Raw genomic sequence first — 18685 nt, 5'->3', positions numbered from 1 at the left:
CTTCAATCGTAAAAATCTCTTCACATTAAGCCATTTTACGGCAAAGCTGTAATTGGAATCTAAAGTATTCAAAAGCTATTATGCAAAGGAAACTAAAAAAAATTATGCAATGAGAAGTAAGAAGAAACCGCAGTCTCAAATGATTCATCCACCTACTATAAGAATTCAGCTATTATTTTACGAAAGCAGGAGTTACTCGAGACTACTCACAGACTTTCAAGGAAATGAAGTATTGTTTATCAAGATATCTCTAGATTGCAAGTGTTGACTGACTGCTGCTGAAATTATTATCTAATATGGTTGCTGCTTTCTTTTACTTTAATAAGCAAATCTGAAGAAGTAAGTACACATTTTTGCTTCATGCTAGTAAACATCTGGTTATTTTTTTTTTATTAATTCTTTTTCAGAAACGTTATTTTTTTGTTCCATTTACCTAAGTGCACATTATGTCTGTCGACCCCATTTAAAATAATTTTTTACTGTATTATCAAACTTAAATCTCCTCTAGTAAAGATCTTTTAACAATATTCTAAGTATTGATTCCGTCGTTATAAATGTAAATTTATGTTGTAAATTTAACGCAAGAAATGGACTTTATATAAACTGAAAACGTTTTCCATAATGAGAAAACAAAAGGCTAGTTTTCGTTTCATAAAATCATTCAGAAACATATTGTGATATTCTAGAATACGTGTGCAATAAGCTTTAAAACCATTATGTTGCTGTGAATTTCAGCAGGGATGATGAAGACCAGTGTTTTCCAAAGTGTGGATGCGTACCCCCTCTGGTACGGGAACAGTTTAGCGGGGGTACGCGTTCTTATACGAAACATCTTACGAACAAACGAAAATTTCAAACGATTTTTATTTAACAACAAAGTTAGCCATGAAAATTTACGATTACGTATTTTTCGATTGGCTATTTTTTGCAGAGTTAACAGTTAATAATGAATGGTGTCAACAACCAGTTGTGATTCTAAAATTTTTTGCAATATTTTTATAGTAAAAAATACATTCATTTTTTTAATAGTGGTACACAGCGTTACGAAAAGTTTAGAAAGGGTACTCAAAAGTCATAAGTTTGGGAAACACTGATGTAGACGATGGTAACGTATGATTAATTGTCACGTCATTGGAAAGTTGATGCCCTGCAAATTTACAGATTTTTATGTAAATAACAAATTTATATACTTTTCGTAGGAAATTTTTAATAATTCTAAAATAAGCTAAAAATTTTCAACGTGATGTCCAAATTTTTTTTTTTTAATCTCGTCTAAAAGTTTTTGTCCAATTATTTGGAAAATCTTGGCACATCTCTACATTTTTCCTCTTAAATTCTTCTGTTTCTTTTCTTCTTTTTCCCTTTCAAAATTCTCACTTTGAGCAATTACAACTGCATTTATTGAATGTATTTTTAAACGTTGCGGGCTCGGGTCAATAAATTTATTTATTCAGAAGAAATTTATTCAGATTTATTTATTCAGCATTCCCGCACTATGATACATTAGATCAGTGTTTCCCAAACTTATGACTTTTGTGTACCCTTTCTAAATTTTTCGTAACGCTGTGTACCACTAGTAAAAAAAATGAATGTATCTTTTTAAAAATATGTTTACTTTTCTTTTTTGGTACAAAATTTTCGGTAAAAAATTCTTAAATGTTTGTAAAAAATTCTATGTTAGCGATAAAAATTATATTTTATAAAAATAATCAAAATAAGTAGAATTTATTACAAACCTTTACTATAAAAAAATTACACAAAAGTTAAAAATCACAACTGGCTGCTGACACCACTAATTATTAACTGTTAACTCTGCAAAAAATAGCCTAAAGAAAAATACGTAATCTCAAATTTTCATGGATGGCTTTGTTTTTAAATAAAAAAAAATTTAAATTTTCGGTTGTTGCAAGATATTTCCCATAAGAACGCGTAACCCCCCTAAACTGTTCCCGTACCCCTGGGGGTACGCGTACCACACTTTGGGAAACACTGCATTAAATGAACGCCAGGTAACTTTTGGGTTGATAGTGTGTACAGTGCGCAAAAAAAACGAACCATTCTGAATAACTTTTGGGTTGATAGTGCGTACAGTGCGCAAAAAAAGCGAACCACTCTGAATAACTTTTGATCTAAACATCGGATCTTCATGTTCTAAGACTAAATCTTAAAGGTTTCAGGAGGATGACCTCGAATATGCTACTAAGATTAGTGTAGGTAGACGATAATTAAGGTTACGAAAGCAAAAACAAAAACATACTTTCTCTGAATAAACACACCTTTTTTATGATGGATTCAGATTTCTGACACCCGTCATAATATTGGGGTTTATCCACAATCTAGGAAATATGGTAACAATAGTTTTGTCAGGGGAACGGTTGAAACCCTTAATGTTAGTTTTTCATAGAACTCTCAATGTTAATTTTACTTTTTACGTAGTTATCCAAATTTTTGGAAAAATTTTAAGTGAATTAGATTTTTTTGAAAATTATGAAATTCGTTTATCCAAAAATAATTCCATGTAAAAAATAAGTTTTGATTAATATTTATTATTTCATTTAATAATAGTAGAAAAAGATTTGAATTGTAAGGTTAAAAATGTTTTATATCATTTTAAAGAATGTAGTTTTACACGACAAAATACAAAATTTGAGCAAATTCAGTTGAATAGTACCTGAAAAATCAAATTTTTGTTTTTCATATTCTCTCACTTTTACAGCAATTCTGATGTTATTTTTCTACAAATATATTGGAAAATTTACTTCTGATACAAGGACAATATAAATATTTTAAATTTACGGCAGTATAACTATGGTTTTAAAGTTTTATTATTTTTTTAAATTATGATTTTAAAGTAACTTTACATAAACTACATTTTTGTAAACAATAGCTGAAACAAATCTCTTAAAAATTACTTCATATTAGCTAAAAATGGAAATAGGTTGGTCAAAAAATCTCAGTAGCGAATCAAAAATATTTTATAAGCTTTATGCTAATGTGCATTTTTTGTTTTTTAATTTCAAGAAATTTATAAAAACTTTTGCCGTCCGAACTTTAAACTTTTATAACTTCATCAGAAACCAGAATTTTCGAATAGAGGTTACTATTGAAAATAATTAATAAATTACTTAAAAATTACTTCGTATTAGCTAAAAAATGGAAAAAGGTTGGTCAAAAAATCTCGTAAGTGAATCAAAAAAATTTTATAAACTCTACACTAATGTGCATTTTTTATTTTTTTTAATTCCAAGAAATTTATAAAAACTTTTGTCATCCAAACTTTAAAGTCTTATAACTTCATTAGAAACCAGAATTTTTGAATAGAGGTTGCTAGAGAAAACTCAAATTATATATTCTTTTGTGAAAATAATGAAGCTTAATTATTTTGTTTTTTATTGTTGTTTGATATGTTGGCAATATTTGAAAAAAGTCACAAAATAATTAAAAGCGTTCTTCTAATAAAAATGACATATAACAGTGATTTGACAGTACTTTTAAAAACATGAAAGATGAAAAACTGAAAGTACATGTATCAAAAAGTTTTTCTTAAAACAAACAAATTACCATCATTTTGTAAATATTTGTTGTTTGTAAAGCATATTTATGTATTTAAAGTGTAACTAATCATATATTCTCAATTTTTGAAATTAAGAGTTTAAATGAAAGGAAACAGTAAATTATATGATGCTGATGTATATCATATATTTCTTTCAAGGTCAACTATAATAAAAAAATTTCTCTTAACTTCGCAAACATTTCTTAATGCTGCCGCGGCTTGATTCATTTAGCAAAATAAAAAATAGTTAACGGTCATCTCTTTTGAAATAATCCTATTATTGCATCAATTATATTTTTATAATTCGAAACTCCAACGAAAACTGAAATTGTTTGAAAGATTTTCATCTAAAAGTATGCGTGTTTCTGAATAACTGTTCACGTGATCTTTCATTATTTCAGCTGTTTTTACCACACAGTCAATTAGAGATGAAGTCTTTCATACAAAATTCCTTCTCATTTGCCTTTGGAAAAATATTTTCTTTCGAGAAATAAATACCTTTTGAAGAGGGATATTTTAATTATTTGTCTAACCATAAAATTTCTGAAATTAGATATTTACTCAAAAGAAAAGAAAAATCAGGTAATATGTGCATGCTGCTTTTATTAGTTCATGATACTAACAGTTGTTAATGTAATTCCAATTAAGTAAATTATAACTTTAGTTCGCTGGATGAACAGTTAATAGAGTAATTCGAATTCGATACATTATCCCTATAATTTTCAAAGTGAACAATTATTATAGTAGTTCGTATTTGATAGATCGTAATGTGAACTATTAGAACAGTAATTTGTATTAGATAGTTCGCAATGTGAACAGTTGTTTGCAATAATTTGAACTAGGTAAATTATTATTCTTGTTCTTAATGGTGAACTGTTTTTACAACATTTCGACTTAGGTACATTGTCACTCTAGTTTCCACTTGAACAATTATTATAGTGATTCGTATTAGATAGTTTGCTATCTGAACAATTAGTACAGTAATTTGTATCAGGTAGTTCAGAAAGTGAGCAATTATAAACAGTAATTAGAATCAGATAAATTGTTACTCTAATTCACAATTGGAACAGTTGTTTAATTTTAATCATGTAAATTATTACTCTACTTCGCAGTTTACTTCACAATTATTACTGTAAAGTTAGATACATTGTCCCTCTAGTTTACAATGTGAAGAACTATTATAGTAATTCGTATTAGGTAATTCGCAATGTGAACAATCAATATAGTAAATTGTATTAGTTAGTTTGCTGTGTGAGCAATTCTTACAGTAATTCGAATATAGTAAATTGTTACTCTATTTATTAATGTAAACTGTTGTTATAGAAAATTGAATAAGGAAAATTGTTATTCTAGTTCGCAATGTGAACAGTTATTACATTATTTTGCATTTAATTTTTCGCATTGTCAACAATTGTTAATAACTTGAGTTTAGTAAACTACCTCTATATTTCTGAATGCTCACATTTAGCACAATTTCGAATTTGATAAATTGTTACTATACATCACAATGTGCACAGTAATTTGAATAACATAAATTTGACACTATGGTTCTCAATGTTCACACTTACAGTTGTTTCTCTATAGTTACCCAATTGCAAAGTTGTGACAGTGTTTTGATTAAGGTAAATTGTGACTTCGCAAAATTAACAAAATTCTATTTGTAAATTAATGCATAATATTATAAAATCAAGCAAATTTATGTTTATTCGTAAACATTAAAAAGTTTTTATATTGAATAGGCTGAATAGTTATTAAAAGAAATATGAAAACTTAATCGAAAATATTAATTAAAGACTTTAATTTTTATCAATAAAATCTTCTTTTGGAATCATGTTACGTTCTCGAGTAAAATTCAAACCGATGTGAAGGAAATTCTGGCAGACATGCTTCATCAGGTTTTTTGTGCTCCGACTTGAGGAGTTTTGAACAACAAGAAAACTTTTACATTATCATTTACCAAGACTTTTACTATTAATCTAGTGGTTAATTAAGACTTTTACCAATAATCTTATGGTTAATTAAGACTTTTACCAATAATCTTGTGGTTAATTAAGACTTTTACCAATAATCTTGTGATTAATTAAGACTTTAACCAATAATCTTGTGGTTATTTAAGACTTTTATCAATAATCTTGTGGTTAATTAAGACTTTTACTAATAATCCCTGTAAGGCAATGCAAATTTCCTGAAAGATATTTTTGACAGTCTCAGGCTGCATGATCTACAGTTCTAAAAAATTGCAACAACACTACATTAGACTACCAGCTAAGTCAAAGCTGTGTTCTTTTGGTTTTTGTCAGTGCATATGCCCATTATGTTAAGTAGGAGAGTTCATTTATTCACAGGCAAGATAGGTATGTAACTAATGTTTGGTACGCAGCCTGCGGCTAAAACACCGAACAAGCAGTTTTTAATATAACTTTATTGAAAATAAATAAATGAAAAAAATACTTAATAATAATGAGTGTAGACTTTAACTAATAAATAAATTAGTTTGTTTTGCAGCAATAAAGAAGAAAAATGCTTATTAAATTATTTTAACTATTATTTTAACCTTGTTATTTTATTTTGCAGCTAAAATAAATGCTAAATAAGCTTTTTTGCAAAATATGTTTTTATACTACTGTATAAATAATAATAATACATGTTTGGTGTTGAACTACCGGTTGGCGAGATTTAAGGTCGCCAGCCATCTTTAATGTAACCAAAAAACTATTCATTCTTGTTGTTTGACACTTTGAGAGCGTATGATCGCTCCGTAATGTAAGTTCATGCGTGAACTAATCAACTAATTTACTTTTATTAAATAAATATTTATACAGTCCATTACATCAAAATTTAATTATTGAGCCATCAATACAAAATATCAATATTCTGTATAATGCGTCGACTATTCTTTAAGTTGAATTTTTATGAATATTGTAAAGCAAGAATCATGATAAAAATGAAAAAAATTAACATAGTCATGTGATTTTGTGAAAAAGTCAATTTATTTTTTTTTACCAGTTTCCCTCGTTATTTTATTTTTAAAAAAAAGCTTCGTAATTTGCTTTGTATTTATACCATGTTTTGGTGTACAAAACACTCATAAATCTAAATAAAAAATATTTCTAAATTAAACAATTCCAAATTTTGTCGCCGAAAGTACCTTAATAATATTTTTTAAATCTCAACTATTTAAGCTTAAAAGGAAAAATGTTCTATGTAAGAAAAACATCATAATATTTCCCCGTTTCATAATGCTTAGTATGTTGGAGAAAGTTGAAAGTAACACCGAAAAAAATTAACGATAATGGCTATTCACACTAGTTGCACCGTTTTTCTACTTAACACCTTCCTGTAATTTATCACCTTAATCTAATTTATACATTTATGTAGTGTATTTATGTTCAGAAAGCAAGAATGAAAACAGATTCGTGGAAATTCACGTAGTTTTTGGGATTTGACAACACTTATTTTCATGGTCAACTCTTTCTACTCTTTATGAAACGTTTATACTATCATCCTCATCTTTATCGATAAAATTGTTGTAAACCTGTTTTCCACATATGTAAGAATGAAAGTGGTGATTAGATTTGTGGAAATCCAAGTTAATTTTTATTTCTCAATTCAAATTCAGCATTGTTTAAGTTTCATTTTTATTTATAATATTAAGACGCTTTCGATAAATAGATTGCTCCAAGTACTTGAACAGCATTTCATTTATGACAGTGGTTGATGTTTAAGATTTGAAAAAAGGTAAGTGCTCTGATTCGGATCAACTGTTTATCTGATAAGAGAAAGCTATACTAACATTTTCAAATTATGAAAAAAATTAATTAGTAAGTTTGCCAATTAGAAAACCTTTTCTTCTGTATATTGTGCGACTTTCTTTAAGTAGCTCATAACTCCTATATTCATCAGTTAGTCAGGTTAAAATAAATTTTATGAAAGTGATAAATTTGTCTGTAATTCAGTTTTAAAGGGAAAAAATTTGTTTATAATATTTTTTTTTACCTTGAGTATCATTCTTTTGTGTTTCTTAAAAGTACAGAACCCGTTATCCGGAAATAAGAAAACCGGAAAACCAAAAAACCGAAACGAAATTCGATAAATCGTCCCGCCATTTTTTTTTTAAAAAAAAAAAATTTTTCCTCATAAGATTTTAGGATTTTTCTTTCTTTTTTGAAAGATGTTTACCTTACCATCATTTTGGAAATAATCATTAGTGTATTACTCCATCGTTTTTTCTTCTTTGTAAGATTATTTCCAAAAAGAAAATTTTTTTAGTTGGGTTTAACAATAAAAAAACGGCTTTTTGTGGCGATTCAGAAAACCGGAAATATCAGTTATCCGGAATAGCGATGGTCCCGATCGTTCCGGATAATCGGTTCCCTACTGTATATATATGGAAGATCAATTATTTAAAAATCTTGGTGTTTAATTTTGTTTTCCAAGTAAACAGTTTATGTTATTAATCTCTAAAATGCTGTATTACCGTTATTGCTGTTGTTAAAATATTTCACAAAAGTGGTAATGCCAATATATAAAAGCTTATTAAGGTAATATATAAGTATGTGTGGTATAATGCTACAGTATAATAGCTTGCGTATAACGGCAATGTAAATAATTTTCTACATTAGTAAATTAAAATGTATTGGCAAAGTAAATAGTTTGTCTATAATTGTAAATAATAATGTAAACTGTTTGCTTATAATCGTAAGTTATCTTGTAAATTGTTTGTATTTAATGTTAAATAATAATGTTACATGTTACAATATAAAAAGTTTGCATGTAATGGTAATGTAAATAATTTTTTATAAAAATAAATGATAATATAATGGTAAAGTATATGTAAATGATAATCGTAAGTGGTAATTTTAATTCTTTGTATTTGATGATAAATATTAATGTTAATAATGCGTCAATAACAATGGTATAATGATGTTGCAATATAACAGCTTGTGTATGTAATGGTAATGAAAATAATTTTTTTATAATAGTAATGTAAATAATTTTTCTATAATGGTGAATGATAATATAATGGTAAAGTATATGTATATAACAGTAAATGATAATCGTAAGTGGTAATTTAAATTCTTTGTATTTGATAATAAATAATAATAGTGTGTCAATAATGTGTCCTTAATGTTTTTTAGAATACTTATGCAATGTTAATAGTTTGTCTTTAACAAGAGTTCTATAATGGTAAATTATAGTGTACTAATGTAAATATTAGGATAATTAAATAGTATAAATGGTATTGTTTAATATAATATAAATGACAATATACTATTGCGGCAATATTCGCACCTTTAAGCAGTTATTTTAATTTTTCCAAAAAATATGTTGGGTGTCACAAATAAAATGTTCAAGAGAAAGAGTAACCCTTTAGTGACCAATATCAAGTAAATGAAACTAAAATATTTAAAAAAATCTATGTTAGAGAACAAGTTTTTAAATAAAAATCATTATAAGGAAGAAGTTCTTTCACAAAAAGAAAAATAAATAATTAAATAAATTAAAAGGCCCGCAGTTAAGTGCCTTAAGCTCAAAGCATAGCTATAATTTTAATCTATACATGCTATTTTGAAGCAAAAGTTAATCTGGGATTTAAAACTGACAGATAGAGTAATTACTTTAAAAGAAGAGACTAATTTGGCGAGATTTTTCCACATAGAATCTTAATTCTTAAAAACTCACTTCAGCAATAAAAATAGTATTTTATTTACAAATAATATTAGTTCATATGAAGACAGAGACTCAGAAGAAGAGGCTTAATGAACATTTAGGCTGTTCTATTTACTTTCGAATGTATTTTTAAAAAATTTTCTTATACATTCTGAACGTATACCGGTTTTTCACAAAATCTTTGAAATAGAACGAGAGTACAAACAATTTTTTTATATCTTCAATTTCCACTTAAAATAGCTTAATAAGAACGAGTTCCACTTCAAATAGCTAAGGTTATGGCTTACAATGATAGAAGTGTTTACTTTAGATAAGTTCGGCACAATTTATCTAAAGAGTAGAGAAATTTTTTTTATATTTTTTTCATTAATTCTGATTTTTTGTTATAAAGTGTTTACTTTAGAAAAGTTCGGCACAAATTATCTTAAGAGTAAAAAACTTTTTGTTCCATTTAAAAAAAATTTATTTACTTTGTTATTTTTTAAACAAATGAGTAAAAAGCCCTAATTTTTGTATTAATCAAACTGTGAAAAAAAAAGTTGGAATTTGAGAAATAAGTTTAAAACAATAATAAAATGTAAATATTTATAAATTTTAAAAATAAAAACAAAAAAAAATTAAGAATTTCAAGAAAATTTTTAAAAAATATCAAGTTGTGTAAGGACTTTTTTAATTAATTTAGTAAATAGGTTTTTATAAAAAAAAATCCGTTTTGTTTCTGAATATCTTGATTCAGTTAAAAATTTTCTCAATCGTAAAAATTCATAATAATTTTATTTTTTTTAATAAACCGTTGTTGTATAAAAACAGAAATTTGGTTCTTAATAAACTAAGAACAATTTTTTTGAAGAATTTTATTTGTAAAAATTTGTCCTTAAAAGGATATTAAAATATATAACTAGATTAATTTGTCTACTTTATGTTTCATATTTACACCCAACTAATTATATTAATTTTTCCTTGAATAGCATATTTTAAAAATATATCTATCTATTGTTCTTGAAACAGAAATACTTCAAAATTAAAAAAAAAAAAATATTTTAAACAAAACGAGTTTTCAGATTTTAGTAATGTCAGAAATAAAAACAGCTGCCCAATCAAAATCCATATTATTTATTGCTCCAATAAATTGCAACCTCATTCTCTTCTCCACGTAAATATTTATAACATNGACTTTTATGCTCCAGGCAGATGACGTAAGCCGAGTGCAGCGCCACTAATTTGCATATTGCAATTTTACTCAGCTACTCTTAGTGGACAACATATGCAAATTTTGCACGGTTTGGCTTACTTTTGAAAGAGTTATCGCTATTTTTGTGATTTTTCCTTAATTTATGATAACCAGTGTAATTATATTAATTTTTCCTTGAATAACATATTTTAAAAATATATCTATCTATTGTTCTTGAAACAGAAATACTTCAAAATTGAAAAAAAAATTTATATTTTAAACAAAACGAGTTTTCAGATAATAGTCATGTCAGAAATAAAAACAGCTGCCCAATCAAAATCCATATTATTTATTGCTCCAATAAATTGCAACCTCATTCTCTTCTCCACGTAAATATTTATAACCTAAATCATAACTCATACAAACCAAAATAAATCATCATGAAAAATTCAAAATAAATTCGAATCCAACAACATTAAAGGGAGCAAAATACATTGTCATTAACTTAATTGAAGTCAGCACCTTAACTCAATGACTCATACGTAACAAAATAAAATAAAAATAATATACAACAGAATTGTAGCGGTCTACCACATGTCTAAGAGTAATTGCCATTTTCCGCTTTCAAATATTTTATTCTATTTTTATTTTACTTTCTTCGTAACAATAGGAAACCATAGCACCATTAAAGCGGAACTGCGCAACGTGACGCTCTTCCTTCCAGTTGTCAACTTTAGTATCGTTTTTATACGATGAGGATGGTTTATGTTTGAACAGAAAATTCGGAATATCCTTTTCATCTTGAAAAGAAACGACCTCACATTTGATGAAAGGACGTTTATTTTGAATAACCCATGCTTAGAATCCATTTGTGAAAATGGCTATCTCAAATAGTGTAAGTATTAATTTCATATTTTAGCCAGTGAATATATACTATAAGTATAATAATGGACCAATTCAAAGAGTTACTTTTTAAAACCACTGAAATTTTAGGGATATCAGTAAAGATAGGTTAAGTGAGATAAAAAATAGCTTAAAATAAAATTAAGGGTGATGTTTTTACAACCACAATAAAGTAAAGATTAATTTAATAATTTTTTACTGTTAATAATTACAATTAATTAATAAGTAATTGATCGCCTAAATAAGATAATAATATCTTAACTCATTGCAAGATGAGTGTAGTGTTAAGTAAGAACGAATAATTTGGGATATAATTTATTCCTTAAAAGAAACGACCTCACATTTGATAAAACGATGTTAATTTTGATAGAATTAATTATGCTTAAATTTTGTATATGAATACGGCTAATTTAAATACAAGTAATTATTATTTTTATATTTTTGCTGGTAAACAATTTATATGAATCATGCTATAAGTGCAGTTATTTGCAATAATCGGTTGATTATAGACATATGAATTTTTTAAAATAAAATTAAAAATGGTATTTTAGTTTAATATAGTTAAGAAGACTTAATTTCAATATATTTTCTTAAAACTCTATTAATTTCATTCTATTAACTATAAACTCTTACATTTTTTCCACGTTTGACGCTGCTTTATGAATTACCATCATGATTATTCGCGTTATTCAAGAATATACATATTTAATAAAACTTATTATATGTTTATGCTGTTGTGTGTTTATAATTAGCTGTCAAACTAATGGAGCCAAAAGTTTTCCGTTAATCATAGCTTAAATTCATTGTGCCCAAAAATATCAACGATTTTTTTTTCCTGATCCAATTATAAATTGTTTATTGTTTAAAAATCTTTAGTTATCATTAAGAATTCTTATAAGAACAATCGTCTTTAATATATTCTATTAAACTACATGCAATCTCGTCACTATTTATATCTTTTTAGCACATCATAAATCACATACTGTTTCATGCTAGATGTCGATTTTACGTTCCATTAAGCCGCATAAATATTTTAAGACAAAAAAAAATTAATGATACAAAAAGAGGAGAAAACTATCAAGAAATACCAAGCACTTTTTTTATTTAATTAGTACATAAAATATTTAAAATAAAATAAGCATTTGTAGTAATTGCAGCGAAAACTGCGATATGGTTCTCAAACCTCTTCAATCGTGCCGACCACTAACTATGTCAACAACAAAAAAACTTTCAGGCCATATAAATATACAGTCAAAAAATACAATGACAAAGACATCTATTGCCCTTATATTAGCATATCTAAAGACAAATATAATGACTAATAGATTTTCAATATATTCTTACTTGTGTAGTTAGGCCTAGTACTATGATAGTCGCAGCACCCTTGTGGGCCCTGGCCCTTTGGGTTAATACAATGTAAAAAATATCTGATCAAATTACGGTAAAAAGTACCGTCATTCAGGGTGTCGGTATTTTTTACAGTGAAATCCATTTTTACCAGAACATGTTACGGAACAAAAAATCTGATATATCGTAATTTTTCCAGTAATTATTACCACAAAATCACTGTATCACTCTAATTAAATAAAAATTACTGTAGAAATTGCCGTACTTTGAACAGTAATTTAAATCTAAATTTTTGACTGTGTATATGTTATTCTTATATATTATTCTCTTTATTCTTATGGTATGCTTCGAAAACACTATTCTGTCTTAATATAGCATATTCATTAAGATATGAAATAAAGAACTAGTGTTCTTAATTCATTCCTCATTTAATTACATTTAAAAAGAAAAGGTTATAATAAATAAAAAATTCATTAACATCCATTTGAAACTAATGTATTATATTTGTTATAAGAATTATGTACTACGTTAATGTTATTTACTTCATTTTAAACATATTTAGAGAAATAATTATATTAAAAACAACATGAAAATAAAGAAATTTTTGAAGAAAAAAATATTAGTTAAAAAATATTAAAAAAGTTTTTTTTATAATAAGATCGTCTTTATATAGTGACACGCTGAAAAGGAAAATAAGATAAATATTTGATAAAATTCTAAATTTTATCTATAAACGTTTTCAACAAAAAAAAGTTAAAAAACAAACAAAAAATTTTAAAAAGTTTTAAAAATGTTATTTTTTAAATGATGTATTTAAAATTATCTTAGACATAACAATCGAAAAATTCGAGAAAACATTTTCTTGACTGAAGTTTCTTTATGAAGAGAGAAAATAACGTTTATCTCTAATCTATCGTCACTTGGCACAGCATTTATTTTGACTTCTAATGGACGGACATTATACCTAGATAATCATCACCGTTCGTCGATAAAAGGTTGTTCAACTATTTCCTTTACGGAAATCAACTCTCAATACGGAAAAGAATCTTTTCAGAACGAATAAAAAAAATGAATTCTAAATAAAATGCCCATCATTATATTTTAAAATGTAATTAAGACAGTTTTAGTTTTGAAATAGTTTTAAAATACTGCTTTATGTCTAAGTTTTTGAGAGCCCGTGCTTTTAATAAGCTAGCAAAATAATTCTTTATTAAAAAAAATTCGGTTTCAAAGTACACAGAAACAAGGATAAGACTAATAATCCTGTAATCCATGAAAACGCAGGATGACTTTATATCAAATGATTATGTAAATGAGAAAAAAAATAAATGCATTATCAGTTTGGTGAATTCTTAGCGAAGTTAAACATTGTGTGTTAAAATTGCTCCATCTATTTCATGCGTCGCATACGATCAGAAGACAGTCGTATTAATTTCCATTCGTTATAAATTGGTCACCGGCTGAAGCCGTTATAAAAGTACATAAAAAACCAAATTTAAATGACTTTTGAAACTGAATAATGCAGTACAAAAATGAGGTTCGTTGTCACTTTTTATACGATAAATTCAATTAAAAATAAAAATAAAAAACACTTCGTCCCATGTTTTAGTTTCTTGTATGATTATGGATTTTAAAAAAAACACAAATATTGTTCATAAAAATTTATTGTTAAAACGTTCTAAAAACAAATTTAAGAGAAATTAGACGTCTCTTAATTCTTTTGGGACTTACATTGAACGCCTCTATTTTTAAATAATTTTTAAAATAAATATTTTCAAAAGTTTGACATTCATGAGCTGAAAAACTCTTCTTTCATCTATCTTTAATTCCCTAAAAAAATTAATTTATGAGTCAGCATAAATACACTCACTTCCAAAATTTTAGCATGGAGCAATAAAATGCGGAAAATACACTTGCTTCCAAAATTTTAGCATGGAGCAATGAACTGATGAAGAACAGACCAGAACTGCTGCAGAAAAGTAGCTAATATGTTTATTCGTAAAGCAAAACGAAGAAAAACATGATTCATATTATTAATAATTATGAAAACAATATTGTATTTGCATAAATTATATGCTGATGTCATTCATAAATTATATGCTGAAGTCAAGCGTCATTCTCAAAATTATGATTAAATTTTTTTAAAAAAACTACAAAACTCGATATCAATAGGGCATGTGAGTACTGAGCACTCCTTATTTTTATTCAGAGTGCTAATATGCTTGTTACGAGGTGGTCAACCACCTCAGATTCCAGCGATCGCCATTATTTTGAAAGCTGTTTCCAAATCTATGAGATTTTCTGGCGGTGGATAAACGAGTACCCACAGCTCGGTCATCACAAGAAGTTTCAATTGGATTAAGATCCGATGAGAAAGCCGGCCACTCTATACCGGCAATCCCTTCGCACTTCAAGTAACCGTTGCTTCATGAGGACGTGCTTTGCCGTCCATTGAAACGAAAGTAGAAATCAACTTCTGCAGCATACAGTTTCACATAAAGTGGCTTCATTCTGATACCGTTCAGTCGTCACAGAACCACATCAGTAGCTGTGCAGGCAAGTGCGATATCCAATTCCGAGTATGTCACTATGCTTCCACAACAGATTGCGCGATGTCGCATGATGTTCTGTGACCTGTTGCGTGTGTCTTGTTTTTTTTCAGGACTTCGCACGCTTGTCATCGGGTTGTATGCTAAATCTAGCTTCATCAAACAGGGTTCAATTCACATGCCCTCAGCACCATTTCTACCGTGCCAATCTTGCTTGAAGGGATAGACTAATATAAACTCATAGTGCCCAGGCGTAAAGTCTTTTAATGTGTAGCATTCGGCGAACAGTTGCAGCTGGCCAATTACTGCCATAACCATACAAGTCTCACGTGTGGAGGTAGCTCTTCGATTCCTCTTAGCTACAACAACAATACTTCGATCTCCCGCGGGAGTCGTAGCCCTTTGATGATCAGCTGCAGGTCTTTGGATAACTGTTCGACTGGTTTGGCCATAATCTTGAAATGACGGAATGATTGATGCCGAAGAACAGAGCAACATCTGTGATAGACTGTACTGCTTTAATGAGTCCGACTGCACATCAGCCCTCAGACTCTTCCATTCTTCTTCTGGAAGTCGTAGATAAATGTTTAGTTCGAAAAAAATAAAAGGATTTTCTACTCACTTTTTATCCGCACTCAAATGCAACTACAGTAAGCCTACACAAAGCCAGCTTTTTATACTGCTGCTTGATTTACATATTTCTTGACATAAAACCGTAATTGGTTGTTACCTAACATTTGTGCACACTTTCTTCTACCTCTGTTACAAGTTAAGTTTACTCCAATTCAATTTGGCTTCCGGAAATCAAAATTTTTCTTTCCTTTGCTTAACTTTTGGGAGAGAGCGTACACATTAAAACTCGCTACGATAAACACATTTCCAAACAAATAAATGATATTTCAGTATTGAAAAATTTTTTGCCACATTTAAACTATATTTATTCAACACTTAAAAAAGTAAAACTTAAGAATTTTAGTTTTCAAAAATAACAAATCAAAAATTGGGAAAAGGGGTTAAAAAAAATGCAATTATTATTCCTATATTGCATCGCCCTCAAGCTGATAAGAGCCATATCTATATAGGAGATTTCCATATATTCTTTGTGCATTAACAATCCCACCATATGATATTTTTTGGCCAATAAAAATGAAACAATTATGAGAAACAATTTTAAACCATTATCTTTTTATGTTTTGCTGTATACTGTGTCTAATTGTTTTATAACCCCTTATAATGGTGCCTAAGATGTTTTGTTTTATATTTCTTTTAGGTGGTTGGTATATGTGCGCAATTTTTGAGAATTATTTTGACATTCACACGGCCTATATCAGATTATGTCTTGGATTTCCTTTATGGTTTGTTTATGGGTAAAACAAAACCATTACCACCAATTAACAATGAGTTGCTTCTGATGTCAGCCGTTGACCTTGCAAAGAAAATAAGAAATCGTCAGGTACTATTACTCTTTTGTTAATTTTCATTCCAGAAAATGGAGAAAAAAATAATTTAAAAAAATTAAAACGATAAATGATAAGATTAGTATTTTTCCTGAGAAGATTCTAAACAAACAATTACTGTACAATGCGCCAAAAAAACGAACCACCCTGAATAACTTTTAATTTGATAATCAAATCTTCACGTTCTAGCACTCAATCTTAATAAATGAGGGGTAACTTCAAATATGCTAATTATTTAGTGCAAACGATATTTTAAATTACGAAATCAAGCACAAAACGTGTATTAGAATAAACATACCTTTTACTCGACTAATTCGGATTTTTTAACCCCAAAATATAGGACGTCTGGAAAATATTGTCTCCATAGTTTGATCAGCAGTGTGGTCCAAAGTTTTAGCCCCCGGATGCTAATTTAACTTTTTGCGTATTTCGCCATATCTCGAGAATTTTTTTTATCAAATAGAAAGATTTTTGGAGACAATTGTAAGATTCATTTCGCAATCTGGAAAATATGTTTGGTCAGGAGAGTGCTCCAAAGTTTGGACCCCCATAATCTTAATTTTGCGTATTTTTAACAAAACTCAAGAACTTTTTAATAAAATTGAAACATTTTTACACACAAATCCAAACAAAAAAATTCCTTTATCCGAAGATAATTGCATGAAAAAATAACCTTTATTAAAATATTTATTACTTTATTTAATAATGGTCTAAAAAATTTTGATATGCAAGGCATCCAATTTTTTTGGCATCATTTAAAAGAATATAATTTTCCGGGGTAAAATGCGAAGTTTGAACAGAATAGGTTAAATAATTTCTGAGAAAACGAATTTCAAAAAAGTTTACTATTCAGAACTATACACCTAATTTATAGAATTAAAATAGATAATCAAAAAAATAATTAATAAATAATAATAAAATTAATAATTAATAATAAAAATAATTATTAAAATAGATAATCAAAAAAATATGTTGTCGCATGAAGTTTTTTTGTGATTAATATGGTATAGTGTTGTGGGTTATAAGCGATTTCTCTTTTTTCACTTATTATAAATTTGAGACACCTAATAACTTTAAAGCTTACATAGTTACTAAAAATATAATCAGTGTAGGCAAAGCGAGACAAGCCTTTCAAAACTAATACTGAAGAAATTTTTTATAGTTTTCTAGAGTTTGAAGATATCAAATAAAAATCATTTGAAAAAAAAAAAAAGCTAAAATGAAAATAATAAAGAGATCTTAAAACGGAGATGAGATTTGAGAGAGGTCAAGTTCTTTGAATAGCTTAACTAAAAAATAATATTTGTTGTGTTTACATGAGCCTCAGATAGAACAATAATTAAAGGGAAGCCTAGGCATACTTTTTAGTACCTAATTCTGGGAGCACTTTAGTTATTTTATAGAAATTTGTGGGTCAGAAGATAAAAATTCTATTAGCTATTTTCATAGTCGAGAGTTTCCCCGAGTGACTAAAAATGCAAAAAGTGGTGATTAATAACATTTAATTTTTTCTAGCATATTTTTTTCAGTCTACTATTGAAAGTAAGTACGAAGAATGTTTTTGCTTTAAATATGAATAATTTGAAATGTAAGTCTTAGTGATAGTTACGACTGAATAGTTAAAGAGGTAATAAATAAATAAAAATGAATTAGTTTCTACCACATTTCACATTTTTAATCGCATGTGGCATAAAATGTTATTAGAAAAAAAAAGAGCAAACAAATTACCTATAAAAATTTTATTTGTAGGTTAAAGATATACCACTTTACTTTTTAAAATTATAAATTTAACCATAATTGTATTCCTGAGAAGTTATATTTATAATAAAGCTCTTTGCTATTTTTCAAAGTGGGTGCTGAAATGTTTAAGTGTGGTTGAATCTATAGCAGATACCTTATATGATTTTTTAGATATTTTCTAGTGGTTGGAAAACATTAACATTTAATTTTGCTTTTACTTATTTTACGATTCGCAGCAATTAACCCTTTCGCGCCGACTGATACAAATATGTGACAGCATAAAACCGTATCAATC

General features: G+C 27.6%; 1 protein-coding gene across 4 annotated transcripts in view; it reads left to right on the top strand.

Moving 5' to 3' along the window:
- Positions 1-159: 159 nt before the first annotated feature.
- Positions 160-18685, top strand: part of LOC107438936 (fatty-acid amide hydrolase 2-A) — a 32583-nt gene continuing 14057 nt past the window's right edge. Inside the window, exons 1-4 of one of the 4 annotated variants that reach the window (XM_071184895.1) lie at positions 321-339; positions 7226-7291; positions 11065-11289; positions 16464-16646. In XM_071184895.1, the coding sequence (XP_071040996.1) occupies positions 11272-11289; positions 16464-16646 (201 nt within the window). In that variant the 5' untranslated portion in view covers positions 321-339; positions 7226-7291; positions 11065-11271. Of the gene's footprint in view, positions 340-3954; positions 4136-7225; positions 7292-11064; positions 11290-16463; positions 16647-18685 lie in introns of those variants that run through there. The other 3 variants (XM_071184894.1, XM_016051357.3, XM_016051360.4) reach the window with 3 other exon arrangements.

Source organism: Parasteatoda tepidariorum, chromosome 9 (assembly GCF_043381705.1).
Source record: "Parasteatoda tepidariorum isolate YZ-2023 chromosome 9, CAS_Ptep_4.0, whole genome shotgun sequence".
In the NCBI taxonomy this organism is placed as follows: Eukaryota; Metazoa; Arthropoda; class Arachnida; order Araneae; family Theridiidae; genus Parasteatoda; species Parasteatoda tepidariorum.
The sequence above is the reverse complement of the archived record's forward strand: the minus strand, read 5'-3'. Positions and strand labels throughout refer to the sequence as shown.